This window comes from Carassius auratus, chromosome 46 (assembly GCF_003368295.1).
Source record: "Carassius auratus strain Wakin chromosome 46, ASM336829v1, whole genome shotgun sequence".
Classification (NCBI taxonomy): Eukaryota; Metazoa; Chordata; class Actinopteri; order Cypriniformes; family Cyprinidae; genus Carassius; species Carassius auratus.
In genome coordinates, this window is record NC_039288.1 from 16,728,854 (window position 1) to 16,750,912 (window position 22,059).

The window sequence follows — 22,059 nt, forward strand, 5'->3', positions numbered from 1 at the left end:
GGAATGTGACACTCGGTCCCACACCACCTCCCACATAACTGTGAAGCAGCTTTGAGAAGCATCCTTTTTATTTTTATACATTCTGAAACCGTAGAGGCTGTCGAGTGTAAGACTCGGGGCAGACGCGGAAGTGCTGGGTCATGTTTCTCATGGACACTGACTAGCGGGAGATGATGGTAACTTGCTCGAAGTAACGAGAAGGCCACCGGTTTCACTGACGTGAGAGAAACTGAGGCAACTGTCCAAGCTTGCTCAATTCCTAGGCTGATGGTGTCTGGTTTATTCAAGGTTTTAGTTCTGGATTTTCATTTTAGATTATACTGCTGTGCAGTGGATTCATCAAGTCAGTCATTACTGATTGAATGGCTACTGATTTCCAAATATAATCAAGGAAGGTTTCATATTCATATGTTAGCTAACTGAGCATGTTTCCGAGACTGAAATAAAACATCATGAGTATATATCTCATCCTAACCACTGGAGTTTCCTCATTTCCTCTTTTTATACTCAAAAATGTAAAACAAAAACTTAAAAAGATGGGAAAGCTATGAACGTAAATAAATGAAAGATAATGTACAGTCCTACTGTTTAAAAGTTTTGTGTCAGTAGTTTTTTTTTTTTTTTTTTTTTTATGTTTTCGAATTGCTCATCAAGGTGAGTTTATTTAATCAAAATTACAGTAAAATAAGTAATGTTGTGAAATATTATTACAATTTAAAACAACTGTTTTCTATTTTAATGTTTTAAAATGTATAATGTTTTAATGAATTTTCAACAGCCATTACTCCAGTCTTCACTGTTGGTTATGTAACTAGAAATAGGCAGATATGTATTGAAATCTATGTTTATCTTATTTAACAGAGCAGAGTTATTCAACTTGTTTTGTTTATACTTTGTGTAAGGGGATAGCCATAAATTCAATGCTGGGATAATAAAATGCCTCCATCTTCTTTCAATCAGCTTACAGGTTATAGTTTGAACTAATACATCACATACTCTAACTGTTTTTTGAAATGTCACAGTTCGCAAAACAAGTAGAGATCTTCGTTGTTACATCTTCAGATGAAAGCTATTTCTCAGAGATGCAGAAAGGTGAACCCTGTGTTGTCATGCTGTTTTCATCATCACATCATCTCTCAGTAGGTTATTTGTAGGATAGTTACAGCCGCTAGAGTCTGTAATCAGTTTTACATATACTAACTAGATTAGGGTGAAGTTTAAACCTTCTGAGTAATGAGTCACAATGATATTGGGCCCTGTGATTCGCTTTATCTGTGATGTAGCATGACTATTGTTGTCATCGACATAAGTAAGCTGTGCATATGTCAATGTGTTCCTCATGTTTAATCAAACCATGCCTCAGGAAAATGACCTTGATTCACTTTTACATATGTTCTCTGGTGGGGAAAAAAGTGCAGTCTGTCAAGACATTTCCTTCAGGAAGGCCCTGGAGGAGAGACAAGTACATCTGTTATTGGATGAGAGCAGTTTGTAGCCTATTTCTTATAAGGATGTAACCCCATATTCTGGATTGAGCAGAATCAAATATAATTTAAGAATCAACCGTAATACACAAATAATTTGAATAGTATGGGTAACATGTCCATAGCTTGCATTATTAATGGAAATGCTAGATGCACCATAACAATCAAAACTGTGCAGATGCCAGATACAAGCTCCTATTGAGCTGCCTAGAAACTTCACTGGATAAATGTCATGTGACTCCCAATCAGACAGATTCTTACTGTATTTGCCCATGACATTTCACAGAGCAATGGTAAATGTGACCACACCTTAAGTTTTTTTGCTCTGTGGACTTGCTTCAAAAATCTTTGCTAAGTCTTGAACAGTTTTTACAATTTTCACTCTCTTTTTCTCTCTTCTAGCTTTGAGCCTCTTGTGTGTGAATAATGTACAGTGATGGTGCCTTCTCAGACACACGTGATGCTAAAGTGGCAGGAGCACCTGAACAGCTCCTGGGCGGCAGAGGACAGCGTTCAGACCGCCACAAGGCATGGAGCGGCTGCTCTCTATGCTAAACTGGTCTACAACAAAGAGGTTGTGGGCTTGGCTCAGCCAGTGCAGGACCTAATGGGTCCACGCTTGCCCGACTTCCAGTACGAATCCAACGCTGAGGAGGAGAAGGAGGAATACCTGTCCGCGCTGCTCCACAGTCAGCGATGCTTGGCCCACCGAATGCTGGCAAGGACCCCCTTTGCCCTATCCCTGCACCACAGACTGGTGATCCTCCAGAGGGTGTTCTACGCCCTCCATAGCAAGTATCACGACCGTTTCAGAGCACCGCTGCCTCCCCAACCCTCATCCTCCAGTGCAGAAGGGGGCGCTCTGGAGTCAGTGTCTGAGCCTTGGCCAACTGGCAGTTCCCGTTCAAAGTCAGGCACAGACGTTCTCATTGAAATGGGAGTCCGGACTGGGTTGAGTCTCCTTTTTGCGCTACTGAGGCAGAGTTGGCAGAGAGGGTGTCTTGAGAACCCACCGGACGTTGCTCTGTGCAACGAGGTACTTGCCACCGCATCTTCAGTCCTGGCTGCCCTGCCTCCTCTTTCCCTGGCCAACGAGAACAAGATCCCAACAGTGGGGCTTGACTGTCTCACGCAAGTTGGAGACTTCCTAAAGAAGACGGCGGTCAGCGGGTCCGGGGCGGATCGGGCGGGTCGCAGGCTATCCCTGGAGCTCCTTCTCTCGTTAGCCTTACAAAGAGGATCCTTGCGCTTCCTTCTGGAGTGGGTGGAGGTGGCGTTGGCCGCCTCTGCTTCCTCCACCATGACTGAAACAATTGGAGTGGGCTACGAGCTGATCCATCAAACCCTGCAACAAATGCGCCAGCACACGGTGTGTTCCTTCACCATGTGGTTGACCTAGTGGTCATGCTAATAGCATGAGTGAAGTAATATACAGTAATACCACTGGGTAATGGGTTCTAATATAGAAAGCTGTGCCTCTTTCAAATGCAGAGAGAGTATAGAGTTACGGCGCTGAGCCTAGGCTAACACTTTCCTCCATTTGTCCATCCCTCCCTCAGCACTTAAAGGAAATCATTATTGCTAATTGTTACTGCTAATACATTAGTGCAATATAGTAGTTAACCATTATTCTGTATTCCTCTCATTGAGGGCAGAAATGGTTTGAACATTTCTCTTTACTCTAAACAAGATTGTGGGTTTCATTTGTACGGGAGCTTTTGGCTGTCTTCCCAGCTCTGAAAGCCGCCTGAGCCACACCAGACCTGCCATGTGCCATGCTCTAATTTATTTATGTCTTAATCAATTGGAAATATGTCTTCTTCAAGACTTCTGTGCTTGAAGTTCAGCAGAAGTTGTTCCCTGTACTGAAGGAAGTGTTTGTTTAAAGATTCTCCTACTCCTGTCCTGAGTACAAAGTTCAGTACTTTGGTGAGAAGGACTCAGAGACTATCTTCTAAATATTAAATCAAAACATAGTAAATTAAATTCCTTTCATGCTAATTTCGACCTATGTTCGCCTGGGCCACTTGCTAACGCTAACCAATAGTCAAACAGTGATTTAGATGTTGCGTTTTAGCCAACTTTAGCATTCAGGTCACTTTTCACCTCACCTACTCTGTATTTAGTTTTCTCTATTAATATTAATATTAATAACTAATAAAATTTTTAAATGCATTGTGAACCCACAATTTGTTTGGACCTTGTAATTCTTAATCATTCAAATAACAACAAATTAATAGAACCAAGCCCCTACCCTACAATTTATATTTTCCGATAATCCATTTTACTCAGCCTTACATCATAACTAATCCATTTCATTGCAACTTCAAGCAATACGCCACCATTTCATTTTGTCAGAGCTAAAGGCTGTTGCAAGAACATTGTTTGAATAAACACTTGGTCACATAGATGTATCAGTGACATACATTATGTTATCAGGTTTTGTGGTTCTACAGTATTTTATTTAAGATATATATATTGTAGCTTCTAATATTATTGTTTGTTGTTATAGGCTGTTCGTGGTGAATCCATCAATACTCAGGTGCTGAAGAAAGATGCTGATGGACTCTGTAGCCTCTCGCATGTTGCTCTTTGCCTCTTTGAAGAGGTGTGTTTGTGTGAAGACTGTAGTATAAGGTGTTATACAAATTTTCTTAGTCTGAGTATGAGAGACTTTTATTCTATATATATATATATATATATATATATATATATAGTATGAGCCACTGTTTATTCTGATAAGTACATTTTTAATTTGTATACATGCGTGTGTGTCGTAGATCTGCTCCCTGGCCTCTAACTGCCTGTGCTCATGCAGTGCAAGCTCTTCCTCTTCCTCCGGCTCTGAGATTGATGCAGTCATGGTGTACGTGTGGGGCAGCAACAGCAGCCATCAACTCGCCGAGGGAACGCTGGAGAAGATTTTACAGCCCAAACTAGCTCAGGGCTTCAGCGATGCACAAATGGTTTGTGTGGGTTTATGTTCCTCAAGTGTATTGGAAATCCAAATAACTGGAAGCCGTCATGAAGCTAACATTAATTAACAGAGACAGCATGTGGTGGAGACAGACCGACCATGGAAGAAAAATTGAATCAGTGAGATCCCAACGCTCAGTTTGACAGTTTTACAAAATAACCTTTAAAAGGTCCTTTCGTTCGACTCTCCTTTATGAAAGAAATCAATAGAAAATATCCTATAAATTAAATTCTTAGCTTCATGTCAACAGATCCATCTTATAAGGCCATATTATTATAATGTTTTTTTTTTTTATTACTGAATATATTCTTTTGTATTTATATTATTTTTCTACTTTAATTGAGGATTTTTTTTTTTGCTTTTGTTACAGCTTTAATATTCCACAATAAGTTAAATACTTTATTTATTTATTTATTTAAATGGTATATAGTTTATAATGCCTTCAGTTTCATATTGGTTACTGACTGCATTAGAACTAATAATAGACCAGCTTATGAACTAAATTTATTTGTTTCCTCTCTAACTAACGGAGTATGTATTGTGCCAAGACTGGTTACCGAAGTCTCTGCTTTTTAAAACAGACATGTATTTTCATTATTATGCAATTTAGAAAACAGCAGCCACATCTTAATAAAGTGTGCCCTTTCAATAATACAGTTTAGACAATCTCCATCACAGTTGATTCAATTCACTTGGCTCTAAATGGTGCTCTTCTCTTTCCACCTGCAGATTGAGGCGGGGCAGTACTGCACGTTCTCCGTATCTGCTGATGGTGCAGTGAAGGCTTGTGGGAAGGGTAGTTATGGTCGACTGGGACTGGGAGACTCTAATAACCAGTCCATGCCCAAAAAGCTGGTTCTAGAACCGCCTCGCACCATGAGAAAGGTGTCGTCTTCCAAGGGATCAGACGGACATACACTGGCCGTCACAGCAGAGGGAGAGGTGTTCAGCTGGGGAGATGGAGATTACGGCAAACTGGGCCATGGGAACAGCGCCACACAGAAATACCCCAAGATTATACAAGGCCCTCTTTTAGGAAAGGTGAGAATGTGTTTTCTACATGCAGAAATTATTATTATTTGTATGTTTGGATGTGACTGTCTAATTGGAATCATATCCCTGGGCATATTTTCTGACTTGGACAAGTGGATCACATTCCAGATCACTCTAAAGGTGATGATACAAGGGTCAACTTTTTGAGCAATGTTGCTGGGCAATGTTGCCGTCATTGGGCAACCAGGTGAGACACAGGGCCCTCGACCGATCCAAAGTATCCAAATAGAAATTTGTTGCCCATTCGCAATGGAAAAGTTCCCCAACAACATAGTTCAAAAAAGTTGCCCCATATATCACCACCGTAATGCCCACCCAGCAACACCATATCAACATCCCACCCACCTTAGAACACCCTTGAAACAAGATACACCTTAGTCTAGAACCCAAAACACAACTGCATAGCAACATGCGTGAATCATTAAGGTGACCCTAGGAACCATATGGAAACACCCTGGAAACCACATAACAATGTCCTAGCAAATCCAGAACATCCTGGCAAATGTAGTGCAACATGCAATAAACTTTAACGCATAAAAACATTAATTCATTATACAAAACATAAAACTTAGACCCGTTTGACTAATTTGCTTCAAATCGAGTGATTTTAGGTCCGCGATGTAAATGTGACTCAGTGGTAACCTCTGCTGGTAGGAATTAGTAAGATGGAGGATCAAACACTTCCGGTGGCTTCACTGCCTGTTGTCGATGAGTGATCCTGTTATATATAGATCAGTGGTCATAACACCGGAACGACCACATACAGTAGCAATGCCCTAGAAACTACAGAACATCCTAGCAACTGCCTAGCAAAATGCTAAAAATCGCTCGGAACACCTTAGCGACCACATATAAAAAATTTTGCAACCCCAGAACACCCTACAGTAGCAACTGCATAGACATTTTAAAATCAATCAAAACACGCTTATGACAACATACCTAGCAACCCCTGAATTCCCCCAGCAACAACAAAACATAATAAAAATCAACCAGAACACTCTACAGAGCACATAGCAATGTCCTAGTAACCACAGAACACTAGCAACTACATATCAACATTGTAAAATAAACTAAAACACTCTAATGACCTCATAGCTTACCCTAGCAACCCCTAAATTCCCAATGAACTGCACGACATGCTGAAATCAGTCATAACACCCAAGCGATCACTAGCGATCACACACAGTAACAACAAACACTTTAACAACCACTAATATTTCTTAAAAACTGTAACGAACTAGTTTGTCGTATTGCATTTGTCAAAGTGTGTGTGTTTTCTATGTGTGTATTGTAGGTGGTGGTGTGCGTGTCTGCTGGATACAGACACAGCGCTGCAGTGACTAATGACGGAGAGCTGTACACCTGGGGGGAAGGCGACTTCGGTCGACTCGGTACATCACTCTCCTCTTACAGACTCTCAACATCACTAAACACACACACACACACACACACACACACACACGAGGCCCAAGGATCTGTTTTCAAATGTGGTGATGTCAGTGAAATACAATTCAGTATTGATTTCTGGGAGGCGGTTTTTATGGTTTGAATGACTGCTGTGCACAGTACCCACCATGCAAAAGCACAGACTTTTCACAAATCCACAGTGAAATATTTGTCAGACAATGAGTCAGACTCTCAGTCAGTTCTGCCTGTCTGTCTCACTCTCATTTTTACTCTGTCTGCCTGTCATGTAGGTCACAGCGACAGTCACAGCCGTAACATGCCCACTCTGGTGAAGGACATCAGTGGGGTCGGGCAAGTAGCCTGTGGCAGCTCTCATACCATCGCTGTGGCTCAAGATGGACGAATCGTCTGGTCCTTTGGAGGAGGAGACAACGGTATGCAGATGTTTCATATAAAGTGGCCATACTATATACTTCTGCATTATTTACATTTTTTCTTTATAGAAGTTCACATTTTACACCAAAATTTGTAATTTTAATTTTATTGCCTGTCATCCGTCCATCCAGCCTGACTACATCAGACTTCGTACTTCTGCTCAATTTCAGTTCGCTTCTGTACTCAGTCGAACTATCTTCCAGTTTTCCTCTGGCTTCAAAACAGCCGGCCAATCAAGAAACAGAGGGCGGGCTGAGAGACGTGATATAGATGCTAAGCGGCAAATTTAGGATTGTAGTTTAGGTTAGGGAAATCGAAAACGGACACGGAGACACGGGATGCCATTCGCTCTGTTGTGGAGAATATTCCCACCGTTTGCCAACTCAAGCCCCAACAAGTTGTGGCCCTACTCCCTGACAGGTTTTGGGAAAAGTTACATTTATCAACTGTTACCGATCGTTAGCGAGAAACTGGGGAGGCCAAAGTCCGGCAAGGCAATAATTGTGAGTGTGAACTGCCATGTTTACTCCGGTATTTCGCTCGATGGTTTTGTTTTCGCAGCATTCCTGTATTTACAGTGGAAGTTCGAGGCGGCTGAGCTGGCGCATAAAACGCATCATAACCAAATGTTATGTGATTGGCTTATGGGTAACCAATGATTTTAAACTTCAGACAAGGCTACCATACATCCACAAAAAATAACTATCGGCCAGTCTCTAACTACAAAGCAGTGCTTTTGTTCACTCGATGGCAATCTGTGAAAATAGATATTCATGTTTTTTCATTTAAACTGATAATTGAATTGAACAACTAGGGCTGTCATGATAACAAATTTTGCTTAACGATAAATTGTCCAAGAAATTATCGCGATAACCAATAATATCGTCGTTCTAAAACCAGTTTCAACTAATATAATGATAATCGCATAATAATGCAGGTACACCTTTTCTAAGATCAATAAACTTTTTTATGGCAGATTCAGAGCAAGAAATACCAACATGTTGACTTTGTGGCTTAAAATGTATTAATTTTGTATTTTATATTATGTTTATATGCCAGTTAGGGATGCTCATATTGACCGTTTAACCTTTAAACCGAAAGAAAAGATTTTGACCGCTGAAGGGGCCATTCACATATCACGTCTTTTTTTTGTGTCAAGTTTGTTATTTCAAATGCGGTATGCACATTCATAATGGAAACGACGCGCTCACAACGCGCTCGTTTTTTCCAGGTGCGTCCGCATTTTCCAGGTGCGTAACACATTGAGTTAAAACAACGGCTTTTCAGAATGACGCAAGCGCACCAGCTCATGTGAAAAGAACCAACTCAATCAGCTTCCTTCAGGGTGAAACACTCCTGACTTTTTTTTTTTTTTACTTTTCTTTGAAAATAAATCTTGTAACGGAGTTACAGCAAGGGTTTTTCGGTGGTGGAAATCCATTGCTGAAATGTTGTAACGGAGATCTCCGCTGATGGATGCTTAGCAACGACAGACGTCTCAGGAGCGAAAGAAGGAGAAAACGACGGGACATCTGTGCCATCGGAGAGGGTGTTTTCTAACCCCACATCATGACATGTTACATTTCTTAAATAAAAATGTAAACAAATTATTGCGGCCAAAAAAATTATCGAGCTCATTTTTTTTTAATCGTACGATTAATTGATTTATCGACTATCGCGACAGGCATATGAACAACACACAAAGACAATATTTGAGTCAAGTTTTATTTGACATAGCAATTTTAACAACTATACTCATGAGTTTTCAAGTTTGTCATTGTAACACTCTGGATCAAAATCAGTGTCTGCATATGAAACAGCAAAGCTAGGTACCCTTCAGAGTGCTCTGTTCTGTATTGTAGCACTGTCAGACATGACATCCGCAGACAGGCTCAAACCTATTTGAAATAAAGCTGCCGCAAAGCAGTCTTATAAAACATAATATAGAGCCAGTTGTGAAACAAGTGCAGACATGGCCTCTGAAAGTGACACACCTTAAATTACTATTGTCTATGCCAGGCAATTCTGTGCATGTAAATTCTGTGTTTATGTTACAGGTAAACTGGGCCATGGGGACACAAACCGTGTGTACAGGCCTAAAGTGATAGAAGCCCTGCATGGCTTCATTATCAGAAAAGTTTGTGCTGGGAGCCAGTCGTCATTGGCTTTGACATCTGCTGGCCAGGTATACACAACCTCACATATATCGCTGAGTAAACATGTAGTGTTATACACCCATATAAATTCTTGTGTCTCTGTGTGTGTGTGTGTGATACAGGTGTTTGCATGGGGCTGTGGTTCATGTCTCGGCTGCGGCTCGTCTGAGACCACCTCACTCAGACCTCGTTTAATAGAGGAGCTCAGTATTACTAAAATCATAGACATTTCCTGTGGAGACAGCCATTGTCTTGCTCTGTCTCATGGTAAGAGAGATGGAGAAACTAAATGGGAATAGGAGATTAGAAAATATTATTAAATATATATATTTTTTTTTCTGCTCTCTGCCGACCTTAAATATTTTTATTCTAAAATGTACATTTTATTTGATATATTAAGTTAAATTAAAATACATTACATTAAATTGTATTATTTGATATAACTTTTTAATTGCTAGAAATGTAATAGAAAATTGAATATAGAAATGAATTCTTGATCAATGTTTTATTTTTTATATTTGATATTTATATAATATTTTTTATTTTATATGTTTATTTGATATTTTAAATATATTTATTTAGCATTTTTAGTTTTTAATGTTAAAGTTTTAGTAATTTTGTTGTTATTTTAATTAAAAATAGTTCCATTTTGTTTTGGTTTTGCTTTAGTTAACAATAACACTGTTGAAGATTAAAGGAATATAAATGAATAATAAGAAGAATAATAATGGATCTAAATAAATTGCATTATTTACTCACCCTGAGTAATGATTAATTTCATTGGTTTGTGTTATAGAAAATGAGGTATTTGCTTGGGGCAACAATGCCATGGGGCAGTGTGGGCAGGGCCATACCTCAACGCCAGTCACCAAACCTAAGAAAGTGATTGGTTTAGAAGGGGTGTCAATACAGCAGATTACTGCAGGCACGTCCCACAGCCTGGCCTGGACAGCGGTTCCTACTGACAGGTGAGGAGAAAGAGGAAGCTGTGTTTCATTAGTTGAGATTTGATGGCTTTTTCACAATGCATGTTCGGTATTTCATGACTTATGTATCTCATTGCTTATGAATAATGTAAATGGAATAAAAAGCCATCTCTTCATGATCTAAACCCAAACCAAAAGCAGTTTGTCCTTAAATGAGTTTGAGCCTGCAGGAAATGGCACCTTTCTCATTTACACAAATCAAAAATGTAATCAAAAATCTGGCATGAGTTTCACCGCTAATGTATTAATACTTTAAAGCATTTACATTTTTCCATTCTTCACAGCTGTTCAGTTGCATTGTTTTCCTGACAGGACTGAGTGTGAATTATCAATGTGTGTTTGTGCGCCTGGCAGGCAGCTGGTGGCTTGGCACAGGCCATTTTGTGTCGATCTGGAGGAGAGCACGTTTACATACCTGCGCAGTTTCCTGGAGCGTTACTGCGATAGTATCAGTGGGGACACACCACCTGCACCTTTCCCCTCTAAGAGGTAAAAACCCAGCACCAAACCCACCCAAATATACAAATGATGGATTGTGATTTGAACCAAAAACAATTAATCAAAATATTTATAGTGTAATGTATGTATGTATAGAGGCACAGAGTGTCAGATATTGCTTTTTTAAAAGCAAATCATGCAACAAATGTGGTAGGTATGTGGATATGGATATCTTATTCTTTTATTCTTTTTATCTTTTGAGTAATTTGTTTTGTTTAAATTAGAATATTAAAAATGTTAAAATGTGTTGTACTTTATAAAATGTAGAATCAAATATAATGCTATATATTGGGAATGGATGCTTGAAACATGCCAGTCTGATTCATAGACATTTGCAATGTCAGGTGTCAGTAGTTTACATCTGTCGACTGCGAGCTTTAAGGATTTTTATACAAGCTGTCATATAGATTATATAATATCGCAGAAATTTTTCCTGCTGAGGCCTCAAGATGGTAAGTAATGTATGTTGACCTTGAGGTCAGAACATTTAATTATGCACAAGTATCTCCAAAGAAAGAGAGAGAGAGAGTGTTTCAAATGGCTTGTTCCCATTATGTGGAAGCTTCCAGAATACCTTAGCTATTTTATTTTATTATTTTTTAAATATATTTTTATTTTTTAAATAATATCCCCAAACCTTTTTTTTTTTATTCTTTTTTTTTTTTTTTTTTTTTTTACACTCTTTGTTTGAACACAACATCCCCATCCATAAATTATATTATATAATTATTAATATTTTATAATTTGTGCCTCTAGTAATTGGGGTTACTGTTGCTCATACTTATGAACCTCTAACTCTAGCCTCCACGTTTCTGCTTCAGGTTTTACATTTTCTCTCAAGTCATTACATAGCAAACACCATATCAACAACTGCATAATAATGCCCTAGCAACCACCTAGCACACCAGAGCATTGGGGCAGAGAGTTTTGCATAGGCAAGCAAGAATTCTGGTTTATCTGTGTCAGTGTCAGCTGCAGACAATCATATAGCTGGAATGTCACACACACACAGCTGCAGGGGTTAGTGGCACAAGCCCATAACCATCTCCATGCCCGCAGGGATGGGGTCAAAGCAGCATATGGCCTGGCACTCGGTTAAGGTCACTCTAGACTTCTCATCTCACTCTAGACCTCAGGTTCTAACTCTCGCCATCTCTGTCTCCTTTCCAGGGAACATCACCAGTTTGTGTTGTTGTGTATGAAACTGTTGTCTATCCACCTGTCACTGGCTCACGCTGGGGGAACAGGGGCCACAGTGCTGGGTGCTCAGGGTCGGCCCCTCAGGAACCTGCTCTTCAGACTCATTGACTCCAATGTCCCAGACTCCATACAACAGGTCTGCTATGAAACAGTAGGACTGTTTTCAACATTGATAATGAGAAATGTTTTTTTTTTTTTTTTTTAGCTTTATTTAGCTTTGCTATCACAGGATTAAATTACATTTTAAAATAAAAAAAAAATAGGAAAGATATAACTGTATTTTGCTCAAACAAAAATTTTGCTCGTGCAGATTAAAAGAAACAAAGCTTGCAGAATGTGCTAAATAGTAATGAATGTATGAATATGTTTTGTTTTGTGATTTATTGTGCTCGTTGGAAAATTATACTTGACAAGGCAGATGTTATTTGTCAATAGCTGTGTTTTCATCCAAGTTGCTAATTTAATTTACTCATGTCAATGAAATATTTATAAAAAATAAAATAAAATGAATTAAAGAGCATTGCTTTCAAGAGAAGAAAACCCCTTAGTTTGGAGCGAACTGGTGCAAAATACAAATATAAATTATATCCATGAAGTTAAAGTTGTAGCCATTGTGAAAGCTGCTGTGACTATTTTGTTAAACATAATGACATTTTTTTTAATTATTACATTTATTTTTGTTAAATGTGTTTTATATTCACTGGGTGTTTCCATACAGCATTGTTTTAATGCTCAAAACTGTTCTTTTGTGTTGAAAATTCTTTTAAAAAACAAAAGCTGTACTTGTACTATCATTTCTGGCAACAGTACAAAACCGTAAACAACTTCAGCCAATCAGAATGCTTTCATATGCTTCTGGAGTTCTGCCCACATGTTTAAATCTGTTGGCTCTGTTTTCTCGTTGAGGATGTGTGAAGGAGACATGACTTCCACAACCTTCAAGAGTTCAGTGTAACTCTTTTAACTGAATCATCTGTCACAATGCCAGCATACGAGTCATTCCTACACCACAGTAATGAATTTGTGTTTGTGCGTTTAGGCGGTAATGAGCACACTGTCCATCGGAGCGTCTCTGTTGCTGCCTCCTCTCAGGGAGAGAACAGAGCTGCTGCACTCACTGTTACCACAAGGTCCAGAGAGCTGGGAAAGCCTCTCTAAAGGACAGGTATTCAAGTCTGGCACGTATATCAGTATCTGCTGATTGCTGATTTGCTGTTCCATTGTGCCCCACTAATGATTCGGTGATATTACTATTACAGCGTCTACAGCTGGACATGGTGCTAAACAGCCTACAAGAACAGAGTCATGTGGCATCCCTGCTGGGATACAGCTCACCTGGGGAGTTGAGTGCAGGTCTGGCACTGCCGCCCACCCCTGACCGCCCCACAGGAAGTGTTAGCTCAGGCTCTGAAGCTCCAGATCAACTCCACCTGGCTGAAGTGCTCCTGAAGACCCTGCTGCTCAGCATTGGCTTCTATACGGTCAGTCCACTGGTTCAACAGTTGTCAGATTGACAGACACAAAAGTTGTTTTCCATTTTCGAGCTTCAGTTGATTTGAATTCTAATAAGCATAATCACGTTTATCCTTCTCAAATACTTCATCAATCATTCCAGGTTTTTTCCTGTACCGGTTTAGGAAAGGAAACTGGCATTTTAAAACTGGCATTCATAATCTGACATTGGATCCCAATCTAAATAAAAGAAATCTTGGACCTCTTTTGGAAAGCTTCCGTTTTTGTTCTATTCACTTTTTTTTATGTAGCTGATAACAAATAATTTTTAATATATAATTAATAAGAACTAATTTATTAACATATTAAATAATTGATAATATATTAATATAATATTAAATAATTGATTTTATATATAAATATATATATATATATATATATATATATATATATATATATATATATATATATATATATATATATATATATATGTATATGTATATGTGTGTGTGTATATGTATGTATGTATGTATGTATGTGTATATATATTGAATATATTTAAATTTTATATAATTCACACAATTATAAAATGTATTTGATGTGTGATATATTTTGGGGAAACTTTTAAAAATCAAAACACAGATCATAATATTTTATCCTTTTTGTTAACACTGTTCCCTTTTGAATTCTGTTTGTTCATGCAGGAGCGTGCGTTTGGTGAACTGGAGAAGAACAGTGATAAACAGCGGTTCAGTCAGTCCCAGAAACAGACGGAGGCTCCATCACACTTCCACCACTTACTGTCAGCTCTTCACAGACACCTGCTGGCCCACTGCTACATCCACACAGGCGCTGAGGTACAACACTGACACATTTCCTGTTAAAACCCACTCCATATGATCGCTCCTGCCAGCCGCCAGTTGCCAGTTTCACTGGTTACAGATTGCAGTTTTAAGAAATGAAATACTGTTGTGAGAGCACGTTTAGTCAAAAGATTCTTAATTCTTGTTCCAGAACCAAGAGGTGGAGGCGGTCTGCATAATAAGTGTTTTTACAGACCAGATTTTGTGTGTTGTGTAGGATGACAGTAGCGTAGTGCTGCTGCATAAGCACCTGTGCCTGCTGCTGCCTTACGCAGCCGAGACCTTCAGGAGATCCACCATTCTTCTGGAGGAGAGCACACTGGACAAACACGTCATCAAGAAATTACACAGTAAGAACACACATTATGCTCCATTCAACCATTCATCTAACCATCCATGCATCAAGCCATCTGTCTCTCACTCCCTTCATCGATTCATCCATTCATCCATCCATCTAAAGTAGCAGTTCATCTTTCCATTCACCCGTCCATGTATGTAGCCATCTACAGTATGTGTCCATCCATCCTTCCATTTATGGAGTTGTCAATTTTCTGTATATCCATCCACCCATCCCTTTGTCTGTTTATCCATCCATCCAGTAAACTACCTTTCCATCCATTCATCCATCCATCTGTCCCTTTGTTTATCCATCCATCCCTTTATCAATTTATGTAACCATTTATATAGACATCCTTCTATAAATTCCTCCATCCGTCAATCTATTAATCCAATAGTCTTAATCAGTCATTCTATTCATACGTTCCTCCATTTATGTAGTCATCAATCCATCCATCTCTCAAACTATTTATGTAGCCAGCCATCCATCCATCTCTCCATCTATCTCTTTGCCTAACCATCCATCCATTTATCCATTAGTCCATCTGTTCCTCCCTCCATCCTCCATCCCCCATCCAACTTCCATCCATCCATCTGTGTAGCCATTCATAAACAGTCCATCCCTCCATCCTCCATCTATCTATATAGACGTCCACCTATCCATCCTTTTGTTCATTTTTCCCCTCCATCCATCTATGTAGTCTCCCATCCATCCATCCATTCATTAGTCCATCCTTCTCTCTTTCCATCCTTTGGCTCTTTATGTAGCCATTTGTCTAGTCATCTCATCCGTCCATCCATCCCTTCATCTGTTTATGTAGCCATCCATCTGTCAGTCCATTCACCCATCCATTCCTCTGTATATCCCTCCATCCATGGCAGCCATCACATAATCCAACCAGACCCAGTATTGAGTTATTTGTGTGTTTCTTTGTAGCTGTGCTGTTTGTTTCGGTGGCGGGCAGTCTTCTGTGTCAGGTGATGTACTCGCTGCTCCTGCTGCCATTGGCTGTGGTCAGACCCCTCCTTCCTCACCTGCTCACTCTGCTTGAACATCTCAACGAGCTCAACTGTTACCTGCCCAACACTGCGCACCTGGAGGACATGGAGCTGGAAGGAACCTCAGAAGGTAAGGACCAGAATTATAAATGTCATTCTCGGAAAATCTTCGGGAAACCGTAATGCATTGAATGACATCTGAACGATTCAAAAACAACTGACAGATTCAATAACAAATGACGGATCATAGTGTAACACGCTGTTAAGAAATTCAGAGATACTGCAAATTACACACTCCTACTTCCTATTGCAGAAGCATCTGAAACCTCTGAGCCAATCACAGCGTCAGAGTCCGAAGACTGGGCATGGCTACTCGACCTGGAGAGGTCTGTAGCTCTTGCCATTGGCCGATGCCTAGGAGGGATGCTGCAGGGCCCGCCCCTTTCTATCCAGGAGAGGACAGCAGAGTTCTGGCTGTGTAACCCACTCCTGAGAAATGGGCTGGAGATAGACTTTGAACAACTGGGTAATGACTTGCCACCAGGAGGCAGCAGCTTATTGTTTATGTTGTGTGGTGTGAACAAACGCATAAATACAGCTAAATAAATACTCGTCTGTGTTGTCCTTTAGACTGGGCAATGGGTTGGCTGACTGAGGCCGTGTTCATGGGTTGCGGAGACGTGAGACTAGCCGAGCTGCGGCTGTCGGAAGATAACACAACGCTAGTGGAACTCGCTCTTGGCTCCCCACGAGAACCTGCCAGCGCCATCTGGAGGAAAATGAAGGAGTTTGCAGCGAGTAGAGGTAAGAGAGTGGCAGGTTTTGCTAAGTGTATAAAATATTAAAGGAAAATATTTTACATTATCCACATACTTTTTTTTACATTTCTGCACCATTAGCGGCACCGAACACTTTTGCACCAGATGATCGTTTTCATAGTTCCTTCATATAACCATTGATATAAATACATAGATGCCGCATTCGTGGCTGGAATGTGTATATACCTATACATATCTATGCCTGGAAACTAGAAACTATATTGGAAGCCTTTTGGGGGGACTAAATTAGCTCCTACTTCAGAGTAGAGTGTAACCCAGCACAATAGGAACTACCAGTGATGTATATGTTGATTGGCCGAATGCATGCTATATGAATCACCGCACCCACCATTTTTAAAAAGCTGTGTAAACACACACTTTTCAAATATACTTTCTCCACAAGCAGCATAATAAGCTCATATACCTGTCTAAATATTCATGTTCACTTGTGTGTTTTTATGCAGACTGGGACAATAGTGGATCAGTGGGAGACTCCGTGTTAGAGACGGTGTGTCGCTGTAGTTTGGCCGCTCTACTCAAACATGCCGGCCTTCATGAAGCCTACTGGCAGGATAAGTGAGTGAGATCCACATCTCACCCGCATTCTTTCTTTTTACCTAGCTCTCTTGAACACCTTTGTCTTCCCACGTCCTTCTTTTGCCATAGTGTAAAGAACTAATTAATTGGTTGACCCAGATTTAATGAATATATGCTCTGTTTAAAGAATGATTCTGTATGTGTATATTAAATTGTCAGTGCTTGTCTCTCTGTGTGCAGTGAGAAATCTCACATGATAAATTCTTCACCCCGATTTCAGTGAATATGATTTGACAGTCATGAACATCCAGACCAGCCTTCTGCTGCAGCAAAAATGAACCAGTAGTTTAAACAGTCCATTAATGTGCGTACGTTTGTGTGTGTGTGTGTTTGTTTGACTGCAGATATGAGCCCTGTGAGGTGCTGATTGAAATATATCAGGTGGTGTATAAAATCCGTAGCACTCTGCTGTCCTATAAAGAGAGCATAGGAAACCCAACCAGTGTCCAAACAACAACTACCACCAAAGAGGTAAAACACAGCAGTCATACAAACATTACTGGCCAAAAAGATTTTTTTTTTTTTTCTTTCCTTAGTCTCTGCAAGGCTGCATTTATTTATTTCTCTCTCTCTCTCTCTCTCTCTCTCTCTCTCTCTCTCTCTCTCTCTCTCTATATATATATATATATATATATATATATATATATATATATATATATATATATATATATATATATATATATATATATATATATATATATATATATATATATATATATATATATATATATATATATATGCATTTATATATATATATATATGCATTTATATAGCAAAAATATAGTAAACAGTAATATTGTAAGGTATTACTACCACTGAAAATAATGTGTGCTATTTATATTATTTATTCCTGTGGTGCTGAATTTTCATCAAACCATTACTCCAGTCTACAGCGTGACATGATCCTCATAATAATGTCATTCTAATATTTCATGGGCACAAAATCAGTTTTTTTTTTCCTTTTTCTTTTTTTTTTCTAGAGTGTCATGTGACACTGAAGACTGAAATAATAGCCACTTGAAAGTCATCCTTGTCATCATGAACAAATTACATTTAAAAAAATATATATTTAAAGATCATTTCTTTATGCTGATGTACTGAAACCAGGGACAAAGTAACATTTCCGTAAACAAATGTTTTGCCCTGTCCAGGCTTCATTGAGCTCTCAGAGCCCCAGTGATGAGAGGCAGGAAGCGGGCAGCTCAGGAGATCAGACAGGAAGAGACGCAGATCCCAGCAGCCAGACACCACACGCTGCTGAACACAACCAGGACGATCCCTTAGAGGAGGAAACACCCAGCATCAGCAGTATGTACCTGCCGGGTAAACATGCTGCTTTCTGTGTTCTTCCCTCACAGAGCAAGTGTGTGCTTCTGTTGAACAATATACAAAAGTATAAAGGATTCTTTCTCTCAGAATGAGGTCTGTTCAACAGTCTTAATGTTATGGTGTTCAACCCTCCTTTTTTCAGCCACAGTTCTAGGATTTAATACTTAGTCATATATATGTCCTTCAGTTGATTCATTCACTTTATCTTTACTTGTATTAAAATATATGTATAAACATTGTAACACACGATGGTCTTTGCTGTTTTGTCACTGCTCTAAATAGTTAAACATTTATATAGACATTTTGAGACACCTATTTTCTTACATGTAAACATTTAAGATTGTATGTTTTTTAATAGATCATGGTCTACTATTATGGGTTTTGTGAATATTTAGAATTTTATTTTTATATTTTGGGTTTTGTTTTGTTTTTAAATTATGTAGTTGTTTTATTTTTTACAGTTTATTTAATTTGAGTTATTTTAGTTCGTAAACTTATTTTGCCCAGGTAGCATTTCTCAATTTTTAAGTTTTGTTATTATTACTACTATTATTATTTTGTTATTTATTATTTTAATATTTTTTTATATTATATTATGGTGATAGTTTTAATTAACAGTAATAAACCTGATCATGGTTGTGACATGATGTTTGTGACAAATGTAACATTACTGGCTTTAAAATACTCCCTTTGGTGTATTGCAAACTAGTTGTGTGTGTCTTCCTCCTTGCAGAGGTGCTGCAGTGTTTCCTGGCCACCCGTGAGGCCATGCAGCTTCAACAGAATGAGACTGTGTACGAGTCGTCTGGCACCAGCACATTGCCCAGCAGCACCGAGAGCCCTGGGACGCCAGACAGGGAGCCCCCTCTGCGGCCCTGGGACCAACACAGCACTACTGACCAGGGCCTGTCCTTCCCAGCAGCCTGCCACCTGCTGGTATCACGCTGCCTCTTCCTGTTGCTGGGGGTCCGAGCTGCTTGGCAGGAGGAGAGTGTGTTGTCACAGACACCCACTGAGAGCAGCTTGGCCAGGTTTGTGTTGTGTGCAATTACAAAACAATCGCATGTGCGGGTGTGAAAAAATCTGAAGGTGATAAATCTCTCTCACTACATAGATCTCCACCCTACAATGAGGCCTTAGAAACAAAGATTGAGATGCAGTCCTCTTCTGAGAGAAGTTTCAGTGATAAGGAGGTATTTGTTTTTAATGCTTCCCCCTGTTTAATATCAATTAAATTAATCTCTCGTTTGGGTCTTGTTGTTTGATTTTGCCATTTGTAATCTGTTTTGTTTTTCTTTTAAAGACACCAGATCAGTCTAAAAGCTCCTCAGGATCATTTAAGAATAAAATTGGTAAGTGGAATGTGAAATAGCATATAACTTTATTATGTATCTGATCTCACGTGTCTGATCTCACACATATTGGATCTATTGCAGGTTTCATCCCTAACATGACTGATGTCACCTGTCTGATCTCACTCATCTTTTGTTTCTAATTTGTCATGCGTCTCATCCTGCAAATATCTAACATAAGTGATCACGCACATATCTGATCTCACATGTATGATTTCTTAGATCTGATCTTATATATCTTACATGGCAGACCTCACACGTACTGGTTTCATTGCAGACCTCACACATACTGTCTGATATTGCATGTCAGATCTTTGACATATCTGATTTTTTACGTCTGACATCAAATGTCTGTTCTCCACGTTTATAATTTCTAATGTCATTTCACATATCTGATCTCACAGAAGATATGCATCTGATCTCACGTCTTATACCTTACATATCTGATCTTTAATTGTATTACTTGTCTGATCTCTAAGTTCAGCACAGTTCTGATTTTTCATGTCTGAAATCCAGTGTCTGATCTTCTGTTTCTATCCTCTCACGTCTCATATACCCTAACTGATTTATGACATATCTCATTTCACATGTATGATTTCTCACATCTGATCTTGCGTATCTGATTTCACACATATTAGGTTTGGTGTATTTTTGATCTTTTAAAAGTCAGATCTTACATGTCAGATCTTTGACGTGTCTGATGTGATGTATGATCTTTCATTTCTGATATCTCACATCTGATTTTTACCTGTCTGATCTCACATATCTGATCACACAGCTGCTTGATATCTTGCTTGCCTAATCTCACATGATATCATGTCTGATCTAACTTCTGAAGTCTTACTATATATTAGACATCTGATCTCACTCATCTAATCTGATCTCGCATGTCTGATATCTCGCATTGCGCCTTTCTAAATCTTCGATCACATAAACTAAACTGCTTAGCAAACACACCCCTGTGCTAATCAGTCTTGTTTCTTGCTAGGCCTTCCTCTCTGTTCTTTGGGCATCATGAAAGATGCCTGGGAGCGTCTGCGGCAGTGCATCAGTCCCACTACCGTGCTGTGCCCAGGCGGAGGTGGCACACCCGTCCTAGGCCAGGTCTTCCATTTCCTCTGTGGGAGTCTCCTCCGAACCTCTTCTCTGATGGACAAAGATGGAGGTGCACATGTGGATCCTAAAGCCATCACCGTAGCCATGGCACAGCAACACCAAAGAGCTCAGGTGGGAAATTCACTGCAGATCCATCTTACTTTCAATAACTTAACAACTAATCAAGTTGGCTCTGTTAAATGTATGAGCATGTAATGTTTTCACATAGTACTAATAAAGATAGAGATTACAATTGTTTTCATCCCCTTCATCCAGGTGCGTCTGGAGGCCTTGTGTCAGATTTCCTCCTTTCTGTCAGAGATGGAGGAAAAGAACGTCAGCTCACTGGCGCCTCCTCGTTTTCCAGGCCTCCTGCAGTCAGTGCAGCTGCAGTTCCTCTCTGGCTGTTTTGGTCTGGGTGCCCCGATCACCAGCAGCCTAGCGGCACCTAACAACAAGATTCACCATTACACCGTAAGACATGCTGGAAATGACATTCCTCAAATACAAACCAAAGATTTTTCCAACATATGCATCTTTGTGTGTGTGTGTGTGTGTGTTCTTATGTTATGATAAGAAATATGATTATTTGTATTTTTTTTTTATCTTGATTTTACATCTCCCTTATAGTTTAGGCTTATATTCTTATTGAAGTGTGTCTGACATGTTGAATTTGTGTCTAGGCTGGGACTCAGTCGGCTCCTATCAGTGTTCAGAGGGAGTTGCAGTCTGCAGCTCACACACTGTACCAGCAACTTGTGCGTGTGCTCAGACAGAAGGTGGCATTAGAGAGAGAACAGTCTGGTGGGTAACGCTTCTTAGCATTTGCCTAAAAAAAAGATACATATTTATTTGTTTTTTTGGGTGGGGGGTGTGTCATATTTAGGTTTATATAAATAATAATTGTTTTAATTACTTTTCATATTATGTAAATGCATAATAACATTTTTATAAATGGTATTGATATTCACATGCAAACTAAATATTTTGCAACTGAAATGTTTTACTAATTTAATTGTACA

General features: G+C 39.3%; 1 protein-coding gene across 1 annotated transcript in view; it reads left to right on the top strand.

The window, feature by feature from the left end:
• The window catches only part of LOC113064392 (probable E3 ubiquitin-protein ligase HERC1), a 64,038-nt gene that overhangs the window by 6,486 nt on the left and 35,493 nt on the right, over positions 1–22,059 (top strand). Inside the window, 27 exon segments of the mRNA XM_026235189.1 lie at positions 1,887–2,853; positions 3,997–4,092; positions 4,265–4,450; positions 5,191–5,502; positions 6,809–6,905; positions 7,212–7,355; positions 9,414–9,541; positions 9,635–9,779; positions 10,309–10,480; positions 10,853–10,987; positions 12,167–12,332; positions 13,236–13,361; positions 13,456–13,677; positions 14,353–14,505; positions 14,729–14,861; positions 15,785–15,976; positions 16,160–16,372; positions 16,477–16,650; positions 17,129–17,240; positions 17,606–17,732; positions 18,413–18,584; positions 19,324–19,621; positions 19,705–19,783; positions 19,894–19,942; positions 20,931–21,169; positions 21,314–21,511; positions 21,721–21,841. Of these exon segments, the coding sequence (XP_026090974.1) occupies positions 1,921–2,853; positions 3,997–4,092; positions 4,265–4,450; positions 5,191–5,502; positions 6,809–6,905; positions 7,212–7,355; positions 9,414–9,541; positions 9,635–9,779; positions 10,309–10,480; positions 10,853–10,987; positions 12,167–12,332; positions 13,236–13,361; positions 13,456–13,677; positions 14,353–14,505; positions 14,729–14,861; positions 15,785–15,976; positions 16,160–16,372; positions 16,477–16,650; positions 17,129–17,240; positions 17,606–17,732; positions 18,413–18,584; positions 19,324–19,621; positions 19,705–19,783; positions 19,894–19,942; positions 20,931–21,169; positions 21,314–21,511; positions 21,721–21,841 (5,122 nt within the window). The 5' untranslated portion in view covers positions 1,887–1,920.